General features: G+C 34.6%; 1 protein-coding gene and 1 pseudogene across 12 annotated transcripts; one reads left to right on the plus strand and one right to left on the minus strand.

The window, feature by feature from the left end:
- The first annotated feature begins 273 nt into the window (after window positions 1-273).
- LOC146941998 (mitochondrial uncoupling protein 4 pseudogene) lies at window positions 274-1,821 on the plus strand (annotated as a pseudogene).
- Window positions 1,822-2,860: 1,039 nt separating this feature from the next.
- LOC146941999 (rho GTPase-activating protein REN1-like) lies at window positions 2,861-13,634 on the minus strand. 12 transcript variants are annotated; one of them, XM_085755961.1, is made up of 24 exons: window positions 13,403-13,634; window positions 13,217-13,316; window positions 12,797-12,877; window positions 12,471-12,507; window positions 11,585-11,661; window positions 10,728-10,798; window positions 10,550-10,628; window positions 10,178-10,271; window positions 9,564-9,683; window positions 9,326-9,403; window positions 8,864-8,919; window positions 8,647-8,716; window positions 8,420-8,504; window positions 7,831-8,074; window positions 7,455-7,658; window positions 7,022-7,339; window positions 6,793-6,842; window positions 6,347-6,407; window positions 6,173-6,256; window positions 6,035-6,091; window positions 5,739-5,908; window positions 5,498-5,552; window positions 4,132-4,245; window positions 2,861-3,645 (listed from the first exon to the last, which is right to left on the minus strand). In XM_085755961.1, the coding sequence occupies exons 2-24, from the start codon at window positions 13,244-13,246 to the stop codon at window positions 3,298-3,300; spliced, it is 2,583 nt and encodes an 860-aa protein (XP_085612087.1). In that variant the 5' UTR covers window positions 13,247-13,316; window positions 13,403-13,634; the 3' UTR covers window positions 2,861-3,297. The 12 variants fall into 12 exon arrangements, with proteins under 12 accessions (XP_085612087.1, XP_085612084.1, XP_085612086.1 ...); XM_085755958.1 differs by having other exon boundaries at window positions 2,861-3,699; window positions 13,403-13,539; XM_085755960.1 differs by having other exon boundaries at window positions 10,127-10,271; window positions 13,403-13,539.
- Window positions 13,635-16,369: the final 2,735 nt, after the last annotated feature.

Below are 16,369 nucleotides of genomic sequence, written 5' to 3' on the forward strand. Positions count from 1 at the left end.
ATAGACATATCAAAGCTCGACTAGACATAATCCTTTTGCCTCCTATATGGACAAATCATCTTCCAAGTTTTAATTGTGTTAAAATGAAATTATATTTTAGGATTGGTCATTTTTTTTAAGTAGAAATCAGGGTAATGGACGAAGTGTGCATATATTGTTGCTCATGCGGGTATAGGCACATATACAAGTATTTTTTTTTTTTTTCTTTCAAATTGTGAATATGGGACATGTACTATACCATACCCAAACCCTATTCATTGTAATCTCTATTTGATCACTGAAGTCAATCAGTTAGTTAATTTATTATTGATTATGTTAAAGAAAATATTTTGTTTGTTTTTTTTAAAAAATTGTATGATCTTTTATTTATTTATTGAATTAATAATATGATTTTTTTATCCTCTAAAAAAAACTAGTTTTTATAGTTTGTAGAGGAAATCACTAAAACTTACACAATTTTTTAGGGAGAAACTTACACAAATTTATCAATGTAATTTTATTTAAATAAAATAAAAATATTTGTTCAAACTTGAACCAAAAAAAAAAAAAAAAAGTTGTCCAAAAAATACAAAAAAGGTTTCGTTGGGTCCCACCCACCCCAACAGCAGGCTATATATACCTTCCCTACATTTCTCATTTCCTCAAAACTTGGAAAACGCGGTAGCGGCGCGTTTTCTTCTACAATCCCTCGCCGGAACCAAATCACTCTCACAGTCACTAACATCAACTATCATGGGTGTCAAAGCATTTCTTGAAGGTGGCATTGCTTCCATCGTCGCCGGAAGCACCACTCACCCACTCGACCTAATCAAAGTCCGAATGCAGCTTCAAGGCGAAAAGAATCTCCCTCTTCGCCCTGCTTACGCTTTTCATCACTCTTCACATTCTCCACCAATCTTTCATCCTAAACCCACCGTTTCAGGACCTATCTCCGTCGGAATCCGCATTGTTCAATCAGAAGGTATCACCGCTCTTTTCTCCGGCGTATCCGCCACCGTCCTCCGTCAAACACTCTATTCCACCACTCGTATGGGTCTCTACGATGTTCTCAAACAAAACTGGACCGATCCAGAAATCGGAACAATGCCGGTAACGAAAAAGATTACAGCGGGTTTAATCGCCGGTGGAATTGGCGCCGCCGTGGGAAACCCTGCTGACGTGGCGATGGTTCGTATGCAAGCTGACGGCAGACTTCCGGTGAATCAGCGACGGGATTACAAAGGCGTGTTTGATGCGATTCGGAGAATGGCGAATCAAGAAGGGATTGGTTCTCTGTGGCGAGGTTCAGCGCTTACGGTGAACCGCGCGATGATCGTAACGGCTTCGCAATTAGCTTCGTATGATACATTCAAGGAGATGATTCTGGAGAAAGGATGGATGAAAGATGGATTTGGGACTCACGTGGTAGCGAGTTTTGCGGCGGGTTTTGTGGCTGCGGTTGCGTCGAATCCAATTGATGTGATAAAGACTAGGGTTATGAGTATGAAGGTGGGATCTGGTGGGGAGGGTGCACCGTATAAAGGTGCACTTGATTGTGCTGTTAAGACTGTTCGTGCTGAAGGGGTTATGGCTCTTTATAAGGGTTTTATTCCTACAATTTCAAGACAGGGTCCTTTTACTGTTGTTCTTTTTGTCACGCTTGAACAACTTAGGAAGCTGCTTAAGGATTTTTGATGAATTTTTTATTCATTATTGATTTTCTAAGATGATTAACTGATGAATAAGTTCTATTTTATGTAGGGATTAGTATAAGTTAGGAGATTTTGATGTTCACAATATTTTACACTTATTATAATTTATACTATCCTCAAACTTTTCAAAGGCCTTCTTCTTCATTTTACATTTTCATTTGTTTATTTCATTTGTAAGTAAATTTCAAGGGACAAAACTTCACATAACTTGTCCAATGTAGGTTGGTTTTGATCCTACAAGTTCGAATCCTGGTGAAGATATGAGGACTTTATTGATGGATATCGGATATAGAGTTGTTTGGACTTGGACACAAAAATTGACACTGTGTAAAATACACTCGGAGCTAGTGTCTTTTTCTCATCATCATCTGATAAGAGAAGAAATACTAAAAAATTGGACACAAAAATTGACACCGGATAAAATACACTCACAGCTGGTGTCTTTTTCTCATCATCATCCGAGGAGAGAAGAAATACTAATAAAAAACTAAAATCTTATGTTTATATGATGTTTGATGTCAAACTTTGCATCCGAAATCATTTCTGTTTTGGATTTTAAGATAAATGCTATTTTGACAACAGAAAATGTTGGACACCGAAATAAATACATTTGAGTTCAATATACTGTGGAGATGGAAAATAATATTAAAGAAATCATAACCCTATTACAGTGCTTTGAGTTTTGGAGCATTTTCAGACTATGGTGGATCAAGCTATAATTTGCGCCAGTGACATTGTTAACAGGTATTGTACACATGCATATATAAAGTTTGATTTCTTTTCTTCTTTTATAGTTAATCAATTAGTAGTTAGAGCAGTCATTTCTTATACTAGTTGCCAAGGTTTTGATTTTGTTCCTCCTCGTGTTTCCGCACTGTTGATTAATGAAATGAATTAAGTTTGTTTGATTAAAAAAGATAAAAAAAATCAATTAGTAGTACAGTATAAAAGATTTCTATCTTCATGTTACTTGTAGTGGTAGGTTCTTCTAAGTGGTTTCTTTAATACAAGTTCATATTATCATATCTTGCCAACTGCCAAGTACCAGTTAGCAGTAATTCACCAAATTGGATTAGTCGTAAATTTCTTTTAGTGTTCTATGCTTGTTAGCTTCATTGCCATTTTTGTATCTGTGTGTGTGTCATAGAGATTTAAATTTAAGAATCTGATTATATGAAGACATAGTGAGAATTACTTGCTGAAAAATATGTCAGAACAAAGAAACTTGGACAAGGGGTTATCTGCCTAATAATACTTTGCCAGCTTATGCCAGACTACTGAATGCTGTCACAGTAACAAATACGATAATGTAATTGCAAAATCATCATGCTGTTTACTGAGTCGGTAAAAACCAGCATGTTAGGCTTCGAACAGTTCAGTTTATGTAATCTTTGCACATCCTTTTTTTTTGGGTAGTAAATGAACTTCAGTTCTGCTCTCATTTGAATAGAGGCTCTTGTGCCAACCTTAACAAAGAGGGGTTCTTCTCGCAAAACATTGTTAAAGACATGAACAATGCCGCTACATGGAAAAGAAAAAACAATGACTGATTTCAATAGCCCAGTACCATCTCAAATTCATGTGTAACAAAAACCTGGCGTAGTAATCATCGACCTTTATCCACGTTATAAGATTGATGATGTCCTTCTGATCTTCCTCTTTCCAAGTATGCCGGGTGCTGATCCCATCCTTCTGAGTGGTAGCCTGGCTGACTGTCTGACTTTTTTAATTTCTCTGAATTTTGATGTGATTTACTTTTGCTTGATCTTTTTTCCGAGAGTGACTTGGAATTGTCCATAACTCTACCCTTTTCTGGGTTTGCCACATCAGATCCTTGACGTTCAGATCCTTGACGTTCAGATCCTTTCCCTTTATCCTGGTTGCGTGACGAGTTACTCGACTCTCGGCCTCTATCTGCGTTATGTAGTTCATTTACAGCTTGACTTCGGCCCACCTTCAAAAAGTTCAGCTTGGATGTCAGTTTTGTGAATGCAGAAGGATTTGCTCCCTGTTGTGAAAGCATTTAAATAAATAAGTCTATCTACTCCACTAGTCCTATCATGTTTTAACATGACTTATGTGATTTATCTTATTGGAACACAGAGAAATTAGTGAGCTATGTTAAAAAACAAGCAGCAAATTTCACCGTGCATGGAGTGATTTGATTTCTTCACCCTATTACTAAGCAATATTATGTAAGTGAAAGCGATGCAACAAGGATAAAAACAACAAGGATAAAGAACCTAAGACATTTTTTTATGAAATGTTAGAATAGCTAGAATCAATTTGAAAGAAAAGATCATGAAAAAACTTGGCATTGTTATCGACTTTTGGATAGATCAGTGGTATCTGGTAACCGTTCTTTTTTTGTTTTTATATATAAAATTTGAAGAAGGTGCTTAATTTTATGTAAATTCATAGTAGGTTTTTTGATACCTACCTCACCCTTTGAATTAGATCTCTTGTTGGAACTAGTTGGTGGCTGTTTGTTTGGAAAAGGTGTTGACTCTGGCTTTCTCTCAGTATCACTTTCTGCTCCACTAAGATAGGCATCCTGTCGCGACATTGCCAATCATCCATGGTTTAAGAAATGTTAGATTGAAAATTATTATCAACCTTTGTTTTATTATTTTTTTGGCATATCAACCTTTGGTTTTTAACCGCACAAAGCTTGAGAAACTATGATATTTGTTTTCTTGCAGCAAGTATAAACTATAGAAAATAATTTACGGCTAAGTGAGGGATAGTATAAACTAAATATAACTTAAATTATAATCAACAACACTCTGGAATAACATTCTGCAGAGTTGGTTACAAGAAGAAGAAGCAATACATAATCCAACCTCTAGAAATTAGAGAGCCTAGTCTCTTACAACCAACCAAACATAAAACAACCAAATGCCCTCCCTTTTCCCTTTCAGCCTATATTTATTATTCTAACTCTCTACTGCAGTTCCTGGCTTCCTACAGAAGTTACATAGCAGTTAGTGCACACACAACATCGAATAATAATAAAATTAACCGCCTACTAATAATACATAACTTCTATCACAACACTAATTTGATTTCTCTGCTTCTTTCTAACAAAAGTCCTAATGATAGGAAGCAAATTACTAGATAAATTTTATAGGATTTTTATAACAAGTAGAGAATGCTTCTTTGCTCAAACTTAAAATATCCTAATACCTAGCCTCTTGCGCATGATAGAGCCGTGTTTTATTCATGATTCTTCTTATTATATTGTTTTAAATCTTACTCAAAATTTCATTTATCTCCCTGCTAACATATAGACGGATAAAAATAGACTTGTTATAAATGTAGAAAGTGGGATGCAGCATTGCAACAAATGTAAAACTTTAATTTATAGTAGTATATAACTTTAAAGTCTTATGATATAAAGCGATAATGGGTAAGTTGTCAAGTTAAGTGCAGTTCTGCGTCTTTATTCATCAACTTAGAGTTTCACATCTAGAGTTTCACATTAGATGTGATATGGCCTATATAAGTGGGAGGCATCACTCTCAAATCTAGTTTTAGATTCGTTGGGCCACTCATTATCGGGCCATTTGAGTTACGCTCTGGATGTCCAATCCTAGATATCATGGCGTGTCTTGAGTATCACACTGCATGTGATATTGCCTAAGAAATGTTTATAAGTGAGAAGTATCCCATTCGCCTTACAAGCTGATTTTGAGAGGTTGAGTTAGGCCCAATCCAAATTCTAAGAATATCATTATAAAATTTATTTGAGGGAGGAGATTATAAGGGAGTGATTACACTAAGGAACAAAGCCTTATTAGATTTACCTTTGATCTTTCAGATTGTGATGCGGCAGCAACTTCGGCATCTCCCTTATATTTCCTGTCAAAAAGATTCCCCATGAAGAGTAAAATTTAATTACCATTGAAAGAATCAATCGACCAAAAAGAAACACCGAAGAAGGTAATATTCACAGTCAAGGGGCCAAAAGGGCTAGTACAAAGATACGGGATAAAAGAAGAAAAGAATGCAGTAACAAGCTCATGGGTAGCGATACGAAAAACATACAGTTTTCTTTCTTTATTTGATAACTGCCGTGACGGATTACTGATATCTGAAGTAGATCCATAATTATGCTCAAGTTTAACATTGAGCCGCTTCCCAAGCTCCTCAACCATCCGCTCTAAGTTGGAAAGGTCCACTTCTACTAGAGCTAATTCCTCAAGTTCTGCCCTGGTCTGTGTAAATTGTGGAGATTATGAATTTGTTAAATGATCAAAACACATTATTAACCACCTTTGAGTGAATTTGACAGCACTCTTCATCAATACCAACATTAGTTAAATCATAAACTAAAGTCCTACCTCAAGAGTTGCCCGAGAACTCTTCTCCTTGTGCAATTGTTCCTGTAGTTTAGCCACCTGTGAAAAGAAAAATTTAGAGAAAGAATCTTAAATTTATTTTTACGAGAAAGAGGGAAATCCGTTTCACAATGAACATACATCTTGCTCAAGGGCCAATCGCCGCTCTTGCAAGTCTTTCTTTCGTTCATTTATCTTAGATTGCAGCTTTTCATTTGCTTTCACCTACAACAGCAAGTAGAACGGCTATTGACTTCGAAGAAAATAATTCAAACTCATAAACAAGGTTAATCATAGATGGAAGTATACAGATACCTCATCTGCAATTTCGTTTTGTAGTTGTGTCTTGGTAGCTTCGAGCTTTTCAATTTCATCTCTATAGTTAAACATAAAATTAGTGGACAGAGAAACATGAAGAAACTAATAGCAGCATTGTACACCCTCCATATTAAATCACTGCTAGGTCTTGTCAACAGTTAGAACCATTATGGGTAAGGACAACAGAAGTTGCATCCTCTACTGCTGCAGTATGGTGCTGCAGCTGTAGGGACCATTAGAATTAGAGAGAAATTTTACTTCTTTCAGTTTATCTCTAATATTGTTTGGTCAATAAAAACATTTTACAACTAATCCATGTTCACCTTGGGTAATAGTATCAAGAATCAACTTAAATTGGCAGCAAATGAGAAAAAGTATGAACTACAAAATTATTACTAGAGGCTTAGAGAATTACACACAGTTGATAGATGTCAATTACTTACTCCTCTTCGATAGGAAAATCAATGGATTCCATGGAGAGGTTCTTCCTTGCCTAGATAAAAAATGAAACACGTAAAACCACCAACTCTTTAGTACATAGTCAATTTAACTCTCAAAGAACGTAGGAAAGAAACATTAATGGCATAAGCTTTAGCCAATTTAGGGCAAGCGACAAATACAGAACTGACAATGTGAAGAATTGCATCGTTAATTTTGAAAAGATTTACTCACAGAGGTGCGCCCCAACATGGTTCGGTGCCGAGGTGCTGGGCCATTAGACATGGTTGCAGATTTTTTCATATGTGAAGGGCTACGAGAAGATGAATCATGCTTACTAGCTAGAACAGTGGAAACTTCTCCAACCATATCAGCAGCCTTATTGGACTGATCTACATAAGCAGTCTTCTTTGGACTCATGAGTTTTTCACTGCTTTTGGTATTTTCATGTTGAGTCGGTGAGCCTTCGCGTGACTTCAATGACATTTGATTGACTTTGTTTTCTTCACCCGCTTCTGAAGATTTTGTACTTGAATTAGAATGGTCATGATCCTGTCCATTTAATAAAATTTGTATTAGATAGGGTAAGGGGATAGCTTGTACAATACACAAAGGGTAAAATAAAAACGTGAATACTGAAAGATGAAAAAGGCAAAAAAGCATTTACCTTGTCATTGTAATCATCACCTTCAGAATCTCCAGTTTCAGTGTAGGATTCGCTGACAAGATCATCTTCTTCATCCTCATCAGACTCGTGTATTGATTCATCGTCATAATCCTCATCATAGGATAGATCATCATCAGTACCTTCCTCACTCTCAGACCCACTCTCTTCTGTGTCGGTGTATATATCAGGGGACACAGAGCCTTCCTGCTACAACACTAACAAGTTAGGATTCTGAAGAGATGCTTATAAAATAGCAATAACAATAATAAAAAATAATCCCATTCAGATGCATGCAAGAGTCTAACAGATGCATGCATCATGGTTTCATTTTATGAATGGACGCTATGCAAGAAGTAAAATCAAGAGATGTAATTACCCCAAATATGCTGTTATATTCTTCTAATAAAGTTATAACAATTGCTTGGGCATGGTTAGCAGCTGCAGCTGCTTGTAAAAGTTGAATAGAACCATCTCCTCCTACATCAAAATCATTATCGATCTCGCATTCTCCAGCTAGAAGGGGACGGAGAAGTAATGGTGCCATGCAAGCTGCCACAGCTGAAGAACTCATTCTGTTTACAGCTTTGTGTGAAGCCACAGTTTGCATCATCAACAGTATTCTGCACAAGAACGAGATCATTAATATAGACTGCCAAAAAAACATGAGTTGAGTAATGTCAAGGCATCATATCGTGCAAAAGAGCCCGTGCGTTTAGGTAAACAACTTAATCAAGCGCTTATTAATAAACTGTTTATCGTATAAGAGCTTATGTATAAGCTATTTCTACAATCAAAGAGGTTGGTTAAACGGTTTTCACATAAGCTGTAAGTTGTTTTAAATGCTGTCCTCATGGGGGAGGCATATTGAAATATGCTGAAAATAACTTATGGGCATGAAAAAGATAGCCATCAATAAGTTATCCAAAAGGAAAGAAATGGGAAAGAGAAAATTATTGCTCAAATACCTTTGCAATAAGCGGCGATTTGGTTCAGGGAAAGTGTCATTTATTGCTGCGCGCATAGAAGCAACCCTAACACTGCGATCAGTTCCTAGTAGTTGTGCCAATTTTCAACAATCGAGAGTTAAAATTTCATCGAAAAAGAACTTTGATTAAAAGACATAAATTTTGGGTTGCCTGGTCCTAGATTTCTTTTAAAGTAGATAAATATGAAAATTTAGAATGAAACTTACGGCAAGCTTCTAACAGTGCCTTACAGCAAGATGCAGGGACTGGAGAAGATAGCAATCCCCGAAGAACATGCTGCAAATTTATAGAAATATGAAGTTATAATAATGTATGAGCTACCTGAAGGAAACATCACATTCGTTTATCATCAACTAAGCACATGGACGTTGGACACGACACAAACACGGAAAAGTATTGGTGCTATATAGATCATGAAGATACCTTAATACAATCACCAATGACATGTGCATCTTCATCCGGAGCAAAAACAACTTTTCCTGGAACCATGTGAAATATTCAAGAACATAAAACTCTCCGAAACATGCCAATTAACTTTGACCCAAAAAAAAGGCAAAACAAAAAGTACACTTTGAAAACTACAAAATTTCATAATCTTCACCCATGTTATTATGTTGGAAAGAATGTCTTTTGCATATCAAATGCATTCCAAGATATAAGGAAATTCCACTAATTCAAAATAAAGATCTATATAAGTTGGTCTATGTGATAAGGAATTATCTTTGATAAACAACACCATATATTTATCAGAGTATTTCCGGGGTAAAGCATAAAATATTGTTACATATTTTCATGGCTAGACATGAAAAAAATTATTTTAGCATGCAATATAATCAAAAATGGAGGCAAAGTCAAGCCAAAAAATTAAAGAGCAGAAGCACAAACCTTGTTCATATTCCCGAACTCGACGCTCAACATCATCAACATCAGCTGCTTGTCGCAAGATCCCTTCTACTCTGGCTCCTATTTTGTAATATTTATTAAATTCAATTAGATTTTTATTCCATGTGAAACACATTAATAATTTTTGCTACATAAGGAGCCATTCAGGCTCAGTATTGCTTCTAAGTAACTAATGCAACTCCTTCCCAATACCCACACGAGTATGTGTAAGAAAACCCACCATGCTCTTCTATGAATGTCAATGCTTTCTCCAAAAATGTTGGACTTCCATCAACATCCTCCAAAGCAAGTAAAATTGGTAGGCCAATTACAGTAGATTTGGCTGGTTCTTTTTCATTCACTGAAGAAATCATATCAAAGGAAAGAAAATTTATTGACTTTTATAGCATTAGATTAAATACAGGTATAATCACATCAAAGTTCACAACAAATGTATTTTGCAAATGTCATAACTCTAAATTAGGGGAGCAAAAAGAAGAAAAAAAACCAGGTTTAACACATGTATACAAAAAGAGACATCATATCAGACGGTACAAATTTGTAACCATTACCACTCTCAAGTGCCATTATACAAATGGATAAGTAACACTCATGCAAAGATCAAATCAGAAAAGCTACAGTTTTAACAATCATTATTTCAAAAATTAATTACGTTCTGACATTTAAGTTGTTACGAGAAACATTGCAAATCGATCATGAACAACATTTATAGTGTATGCACGACTAGGTCCAAACTGTGAGGTAAAGTGACATGTGCAAAACACGATTATAACAAGAGCATACACTGGTCCAAAGAAATATCAATTGAATCAGTTTGATCGTTCCTAAAGATACCATTTTGCTCCGTCCCGTTGGCAGCACTTGGTGCTTTTTCCAAAGCTTTCTCCAGTGCAATCTTCCACTCGTATAAGTCCTCTGTAGTTTCAGCCTACAACATCAACAGATTAAATACGTGTTAGCTGCTGGATTACAATTACCGTGTTCTCCATTTTGTAACAATATTTATATGTACATATGTTGAACCAATGAAATTTATATCATGTACATAGAGAATCCAGGTCTTGGGAAAGAAGATAAAGAAACTAGAGTTAGAGGATTGAATAAACAATATGGGCTGAAATACAATTTAACATAATACCAATTCTAACATCTGTATGAAAAAGGCATCTCTTGAATGATAGGATATGTAAAAGAAGATTTAAGTACCTTAAGTGTGAAAGCCCGTCCCTCATGACCATCGGGAAACTGTACAGTCAAAAGTTTCTTATCTGCTTTAACAATAACACTACAAATTTAAACAACACAAGTTACAAGAAGTAATGAAAGTGAAAGGTCCCAATCCCGCAAATGATAATAACGTGCAGTTGAGGGAAAACAAGCCAACCTGCCTGAATTGTTGAGGTCGATGCCGCCAAGGGTCAAATTCACTTCATTTCCCTTCGGAGAGATGGCATTCTGAAAAGCATCAAATGGTAATAGAAGACTTTATGATAACAAGTTTGTAGATCCACAATATATGAAACAAGCAGACCCATTAGCGTCACAGGTGTTTCTGTGTGTATGTGCAAGTGTTGCTAAGGTTTCTTTTATCTGACATTGTGTAACTAAAGCCGGTATGATGAAAGTAGTCGGTAAAGGATCTATTTGAGCAATGTATCTATGTTCATACTCTCTCTTTAGAAGACAATTTCGTATTGAAAAATCAAAATTATTTTCCCAACATCTAAGGGGATATAGCGAGGAAGCTGCAAATTCACGCCTTGCGCATGGTTAGTTTATATTATGTTCATTATTTCCGGTTCTTAACATTCTCTTGTCTCAGAATCAGCACCAACCTCAACCTCCTATTTTAAAAAAAAGCTCCAACCTCAAACTCGAGTCGAGATTATGTTTGTTCCTATTTGTTGTAACCAAGAAATTAAAATATTAGCTATAACTTTTCTAAGTTAAATCTAGATTCAAGGATGGTTGATGGATACTATAAAATGACAATGATCTCTCATTCATCTAAAATTTAATAAGTATGCCAACTCATTATGTCAAAAATTCTGGCTATGTGGCCTTTTCATTAGTAAATAGTTGAACATGATTTTGGTCCCTAAATGATGATAATGATGAGTTCATTATTAGATATAGTCATAATTATTCATAGTCATAAAAAAAATATCTAGTGCTGACTCCAGACAGATATACGAATATTTCTACTTTCTTTCAAATGGCAAAAGAAAAAAAATTACTTACCGGATCACTTCTGAAGAAAACAAGAGAAGTTTGTGTTAAAATAAACCACCTTTTCTTCCAAGATGTCCATCCAATTCCTACACATCAAGTAATAAAAACTATGCAATAATGATAACTTCACAAAATGCTAGAAGGACTAAAGAAGAATCAACATATATAAATATTTCAATTTGACTTAATTATTTCTTTATGTCCTACTTGTCAAATATTGGTTCAGATCAAAGATTTCTCTTCCAAGTTCAATATATATTTAAGGATCAGACAGTACAAATTTATCTTCAAGTCCTCGTATAAAGTTCTATTTTTCTTTAGTAGATTATTCTCTCTTCTAACATTGACTACAATGTCTCCAAAATGTTGCCATTTCTAGCAAAATTGTCGGTTCAGCCATTAACTCGTGAATGTTTTACGTTAAATGGCTTTCTTGTTCATACTCAAATTCTATTTTAGACAATTTGTAGAATGCATTCAATCCAAATGGTCGGATAGCAAATTGAACATTTAAATTAAGTTACACCAAAGGTATGGACAAAAGTATGAATGAAATTCACCACAAAATATTCATGATTGTGGAATGGATTATGGATTTAATTATGGTGTATTATATAAATATAAAAGAAGGTTTTAGATGTTTGCGATATAGAGGAGAAAGAGAGGTTGACATAGATGCAAAATATATGGGAAACCAGATATACTACAAACAGGGAAAGAAAACTATTAGTCTAACACATTCACACCCAGTGCATTACATATATTAAGTAAATGCATTGTTTCAATAGTTAAAAAGATAGAAAGACACAATATCTACACTTATTGCATTACAAATTAACTAAAATGTATACAGTTTCTTTGAAGAAAACATGTAAGGTGGTGGAGTGAAACACACCTTTGGAAGACAAAAAAAGTGGTCCACTCTTGAAAATCTGCAAGATGTAGAATTACATGAATTCAAGATGAGGTATAAAAGATTATGGAAAATGTATTGCGTTTAAGTTATCTAAATTTAACAGTGAAGACTTTTCTTTACAATTTGCGCGCTTGTATCACATGATTTAAGCAGAGTGATAAAATATTATAAAAAAATAAAAATAAAAAATAGAGTGATAAAAGAAAAATTGAGAACAATTGCCAAAATAGAATTGGTCATGATAATGCCACATTGATCCAAATTTACAGAAATTTTCATGTTTGGAATCAAAGGAAAAGAATTACCGCATTGTTGTTGGAACCTCGAGAATTCTGATGCTCTGGTGGTCCAGATTGGGGATTAGGAGGGGGACCACCATTATTTCCCTGCAAAATAGACACATAACATATGAAGCACCTACACATACATGGACATCAAACACGTCATTGACACATTGTTATCGATAATCACATTGGCCGACACTAACATGTGTGAGACACCGGACACGCCTTCAATATGAGATGTCGGTGTTACATAGCATATATAATAACCATATGACTCTTCCCCTCATCAATAATAACTACAGACAGAAGCACCATCCTCGTTCTTCAATTATCAAATAAAAACTCATGTATATGATGTACTATTTTTACAACCAATAGATTATGTGCATGAAAAGTAAGTGATCAAAGTGAATAAATAAATAAAAAGATGTTATAATTAACCTGAGACAATTCGGCATTTGTGTTGGTCATATCTGTGATTCAAAAATCACAGAACTATCTGAAATGATTCACCAGCGGAAATCAAAACCGCAATCAATACCTGCATCAACACGTTCATCAAAACGACAATGCAGCTCAATAATCATTCTTATATGAATATGAATATGAATAGTGGTATATACATACCTGGTGAAGAAAAAGAATGAAAGAAAGGAAAGAAACGTATTAAGAGAGAGAAGAAGAAAAACAAAAAAGAAAGGAAGAGAGAATGAGGAACGTGAAAGTGGAAGAGAAAAGAGTGTGTTGGATAATGTGGTTTCTCTCTCTACTCAAAATGGAATGTAATGTGAGAAATGTTTGGATCCAAAATCATCTCTTCAATTTAGAGCGGGTCTTGTTCCTTCCTTCCAACATATGTGTCAACCATAAAAAACAAACCACCGTGATGGAGGGAAAATAAACACAACACTAGGTCCAACGAATGAACAAGTGTCTTTTTTAGTCTTTTCATTTAATAATAACAACATAACATTGTCTAACAAACTAAATTCTATGTCTTAAGATGGAACAAGTATTTTTCTTTGCTTATTACAACCTTTGTTCTCATGTTCACTCTTATTCTTATTCTACGCTTACCAAATGGTGCAATTCCACTGCATGTAACGAGTGACGGATCCAGGAATTTTGAATAGTGGGGGCACCTTATGTATAAATTTGTAGTTAAGGTCATTGTGACATGAATTTTTAGCCATTAAACTACCAGAAAGAGAAATATAAATCATAATTGTCCTTAATAATTGTTGATATTGTCAAAAACATTGAATGATTTGTGATAATTTTATTTTGTTATAATAAGTTATTGTTTTGGGTCATACTAAATAGTGCCCCGGACACGAGTTAAAAAAACAAAAAAGGTGAATTTTACATTGAAGACTACATTTTATACACTTTTTAATACTTGATTATACAAATTCCAAGAAATTTCTACTATACATGTTTCTTTAACTAGTGTTCCGGGGAGACTAGGTAACATTTTTCTATTGTTTTTTTATATTTGGAAATATGAAGGTGGTTGTGTTGTTACTTGTTGTGTAACATGTGATTGTATGTGTGGGCCAAGAGAGAAAAAATTTGTGATATATGTGGATTATATGATCAAAATATTAATTCTTACTATATTATACTACTGTAAAAAAAATAATTAAAAACTTAGTGCCGGCACAAGCCTACGTAGCTTGTACCTGCAGTGGCCAAACTTTTTATATGAAATATAAATATAAATTAAATCCTTAAATAAGTATAAAATAACAAGAATTATTTTTTTTCAAGAATAACAACAACAATAATAATCCATCGGTCCTAAAATAAGTCTTGGCTTAAGTTTTTATGTAAGAATTAAGAAATTAAAAAATTTATGATGAGGATCAATATGTTGTCTGCACATTAAATTTGAAAACAAATTCTCTTAAAAGGGAGCAAATGAAGACCAACTCTACATGAAGGATAAGTAGCTTCAAAAGCTAGGAGTTGAATTGAAGGGCGTAGAGGGAAGGAAAGGAAGCTAAAGACACAATTGAAGCACCAAGTTGTTAACTTTCGTAGCAATAATCTCTTGGTCAGAAAATTAACTTGAGACTTGCTTTTAATTTTGAGATGCAATAATCGTACTTTCAATTAGAAATCAAGTTTAGTTTTTGTGTGGAACTACACTTGGTAACTTAGAGTCTTAGACGTTGTGTTGTGTCATTAGTTCTGTGTAGCTTAGGCACCATTTCACCTTGTGTTAGACAATATATGCATTTTCTTTGTATGACATTTGATAATTGAGATTAGAGAATGCTCTGTAGGGTTCTTTGAACCAAAGTTAAATTTTATCAAAAACCTCTTTACACTTATGGTGATTCTACTGTGATCTTAAAATTACCCTGTGGGGTGTAGTGATTTCTATCATTTCCTTCTTACTCCATTTTTTCTACAACATTTCTCTGAAGGTTGACAGGTTTAGATTTTGGGTCTAATTGCTTCAAATATGCAGGAGGCGTTTCTATCCTGTTCTGCAACAATGTTGAAATTCTAGTTGTGAGTGGCTATTTGATGGGAGTTCACTTGTAGTCAGTATCTAGTTTTGTTGGCTTAGAGGAGAATTGTGATCAGGATCCATTCATGATTTCTTAGCTATCTTTCATACCTTGTCATTTTTTTAGATCTGAGTAGGTGCATTGTAATTTGATATGTGTCAGGTTCTTTTAGATTTGGTGATAGGATCTTGTAGTCAGATATGCTGTTGTTTTGCAACCTTTTCGCACCTTGTCATTGGATTTGCATTCCTTTGATTTTTCAAAAACAAAACACTATTTTTAAAATAATAAAAAATTCACTTTCACAAGGATTCCTTCCAGGTAACTTTTTAGCGCAAATGGTTGGTGCGTAATGTGTAGTGCAAACCAAATAACATTTATTCATTTTTTGCCAACGGTATTTGTAGCTAGTTATTAAACCTAAAATTTTTTCCTGAATAACTATTTAAGCTAAGTTAAATGAATGATCTGCAAAAGAAGGGGACTCGTTTTGGAGCTGAGAGAACTACAGAAAAGAGAGTAAACTGAGAATTGTAAAAATGTAATGTTAGCTTTGTTTTGATCTCTGTGGTTATTTTGGAATGCTTTGTTTAAACCCCTATAGAATAACCTGAACGACAGACCCATCAGATTCATTACCACATACTAGCAAGCTTTAATGCAAGTTGCAACAGACCCACACATTAAGGTCGTAATAGTTTAGAAAATACGACTATCTTTTTAATTTTGTCAAAAGATTAAAATGAAATTAACCAAAAAATTTATAATTAAAATAAAATAAAAAACTAAGGAGGGGTGCAAAGGCATCACAATGCTATCTATATATCAGCAATTTTGGCACCCTAGATAACAACAATTACTTGCTGATTTTCAGCACCCCTCCCAAAATATTATTAAAAATAGAAAAGAGAAAAAGAGAGGTGAGGGGAGACATAGACTAAAACCATCGCAGCAAGAAATTATTTGAGCCTAAAAATGGGAAGACCTAACCTATTTCGGTTAAAATCTTCTCTAATACCATGTGGAATAGTACCCCCACCAAAAGAAACTTGAAATTTGAAGACCGGTGGAGCAA

The sequence above is a fragment of the Medicago sativa genome, chromosome 3 (assembly GCF_051527215.1).
Source record: "Medicago sativa cultivar Bolivia chromosome 3, Bolivia_mono, whole genome shotgun sequence".
NCBI classification, from domain to species: Eukaryota; Viridiplantae; Streptophyta; class Magnoliopsida; order Fabales; family Fabaceae; genus Medicago; species Medicago sativa.

Excerpts from the sequence above, each read along its gene's own strand:
- LOC146941999 (XM_085755954.1), bottom strand. The coding sequence starts at position 13,246 with ATGACCAACACAAATGCCGAATTGTCTCAG. Across the intron at positions 8,920-9,325 it reads AGTTCGGGAATATGAACAAG|GAAAAGTTGTTTTTGCTCCG; the intron begins GTTTGTGCTTCT and ends ACATGGTTCCAG. Across the intron at positions 7,662-7,830 it reads AATATAACAGCATATTTGGG|CAGGAAGGCTCTGTGTCCCC; the intron begins GTAATTACATCT and ends TTAGTGTTGTAG.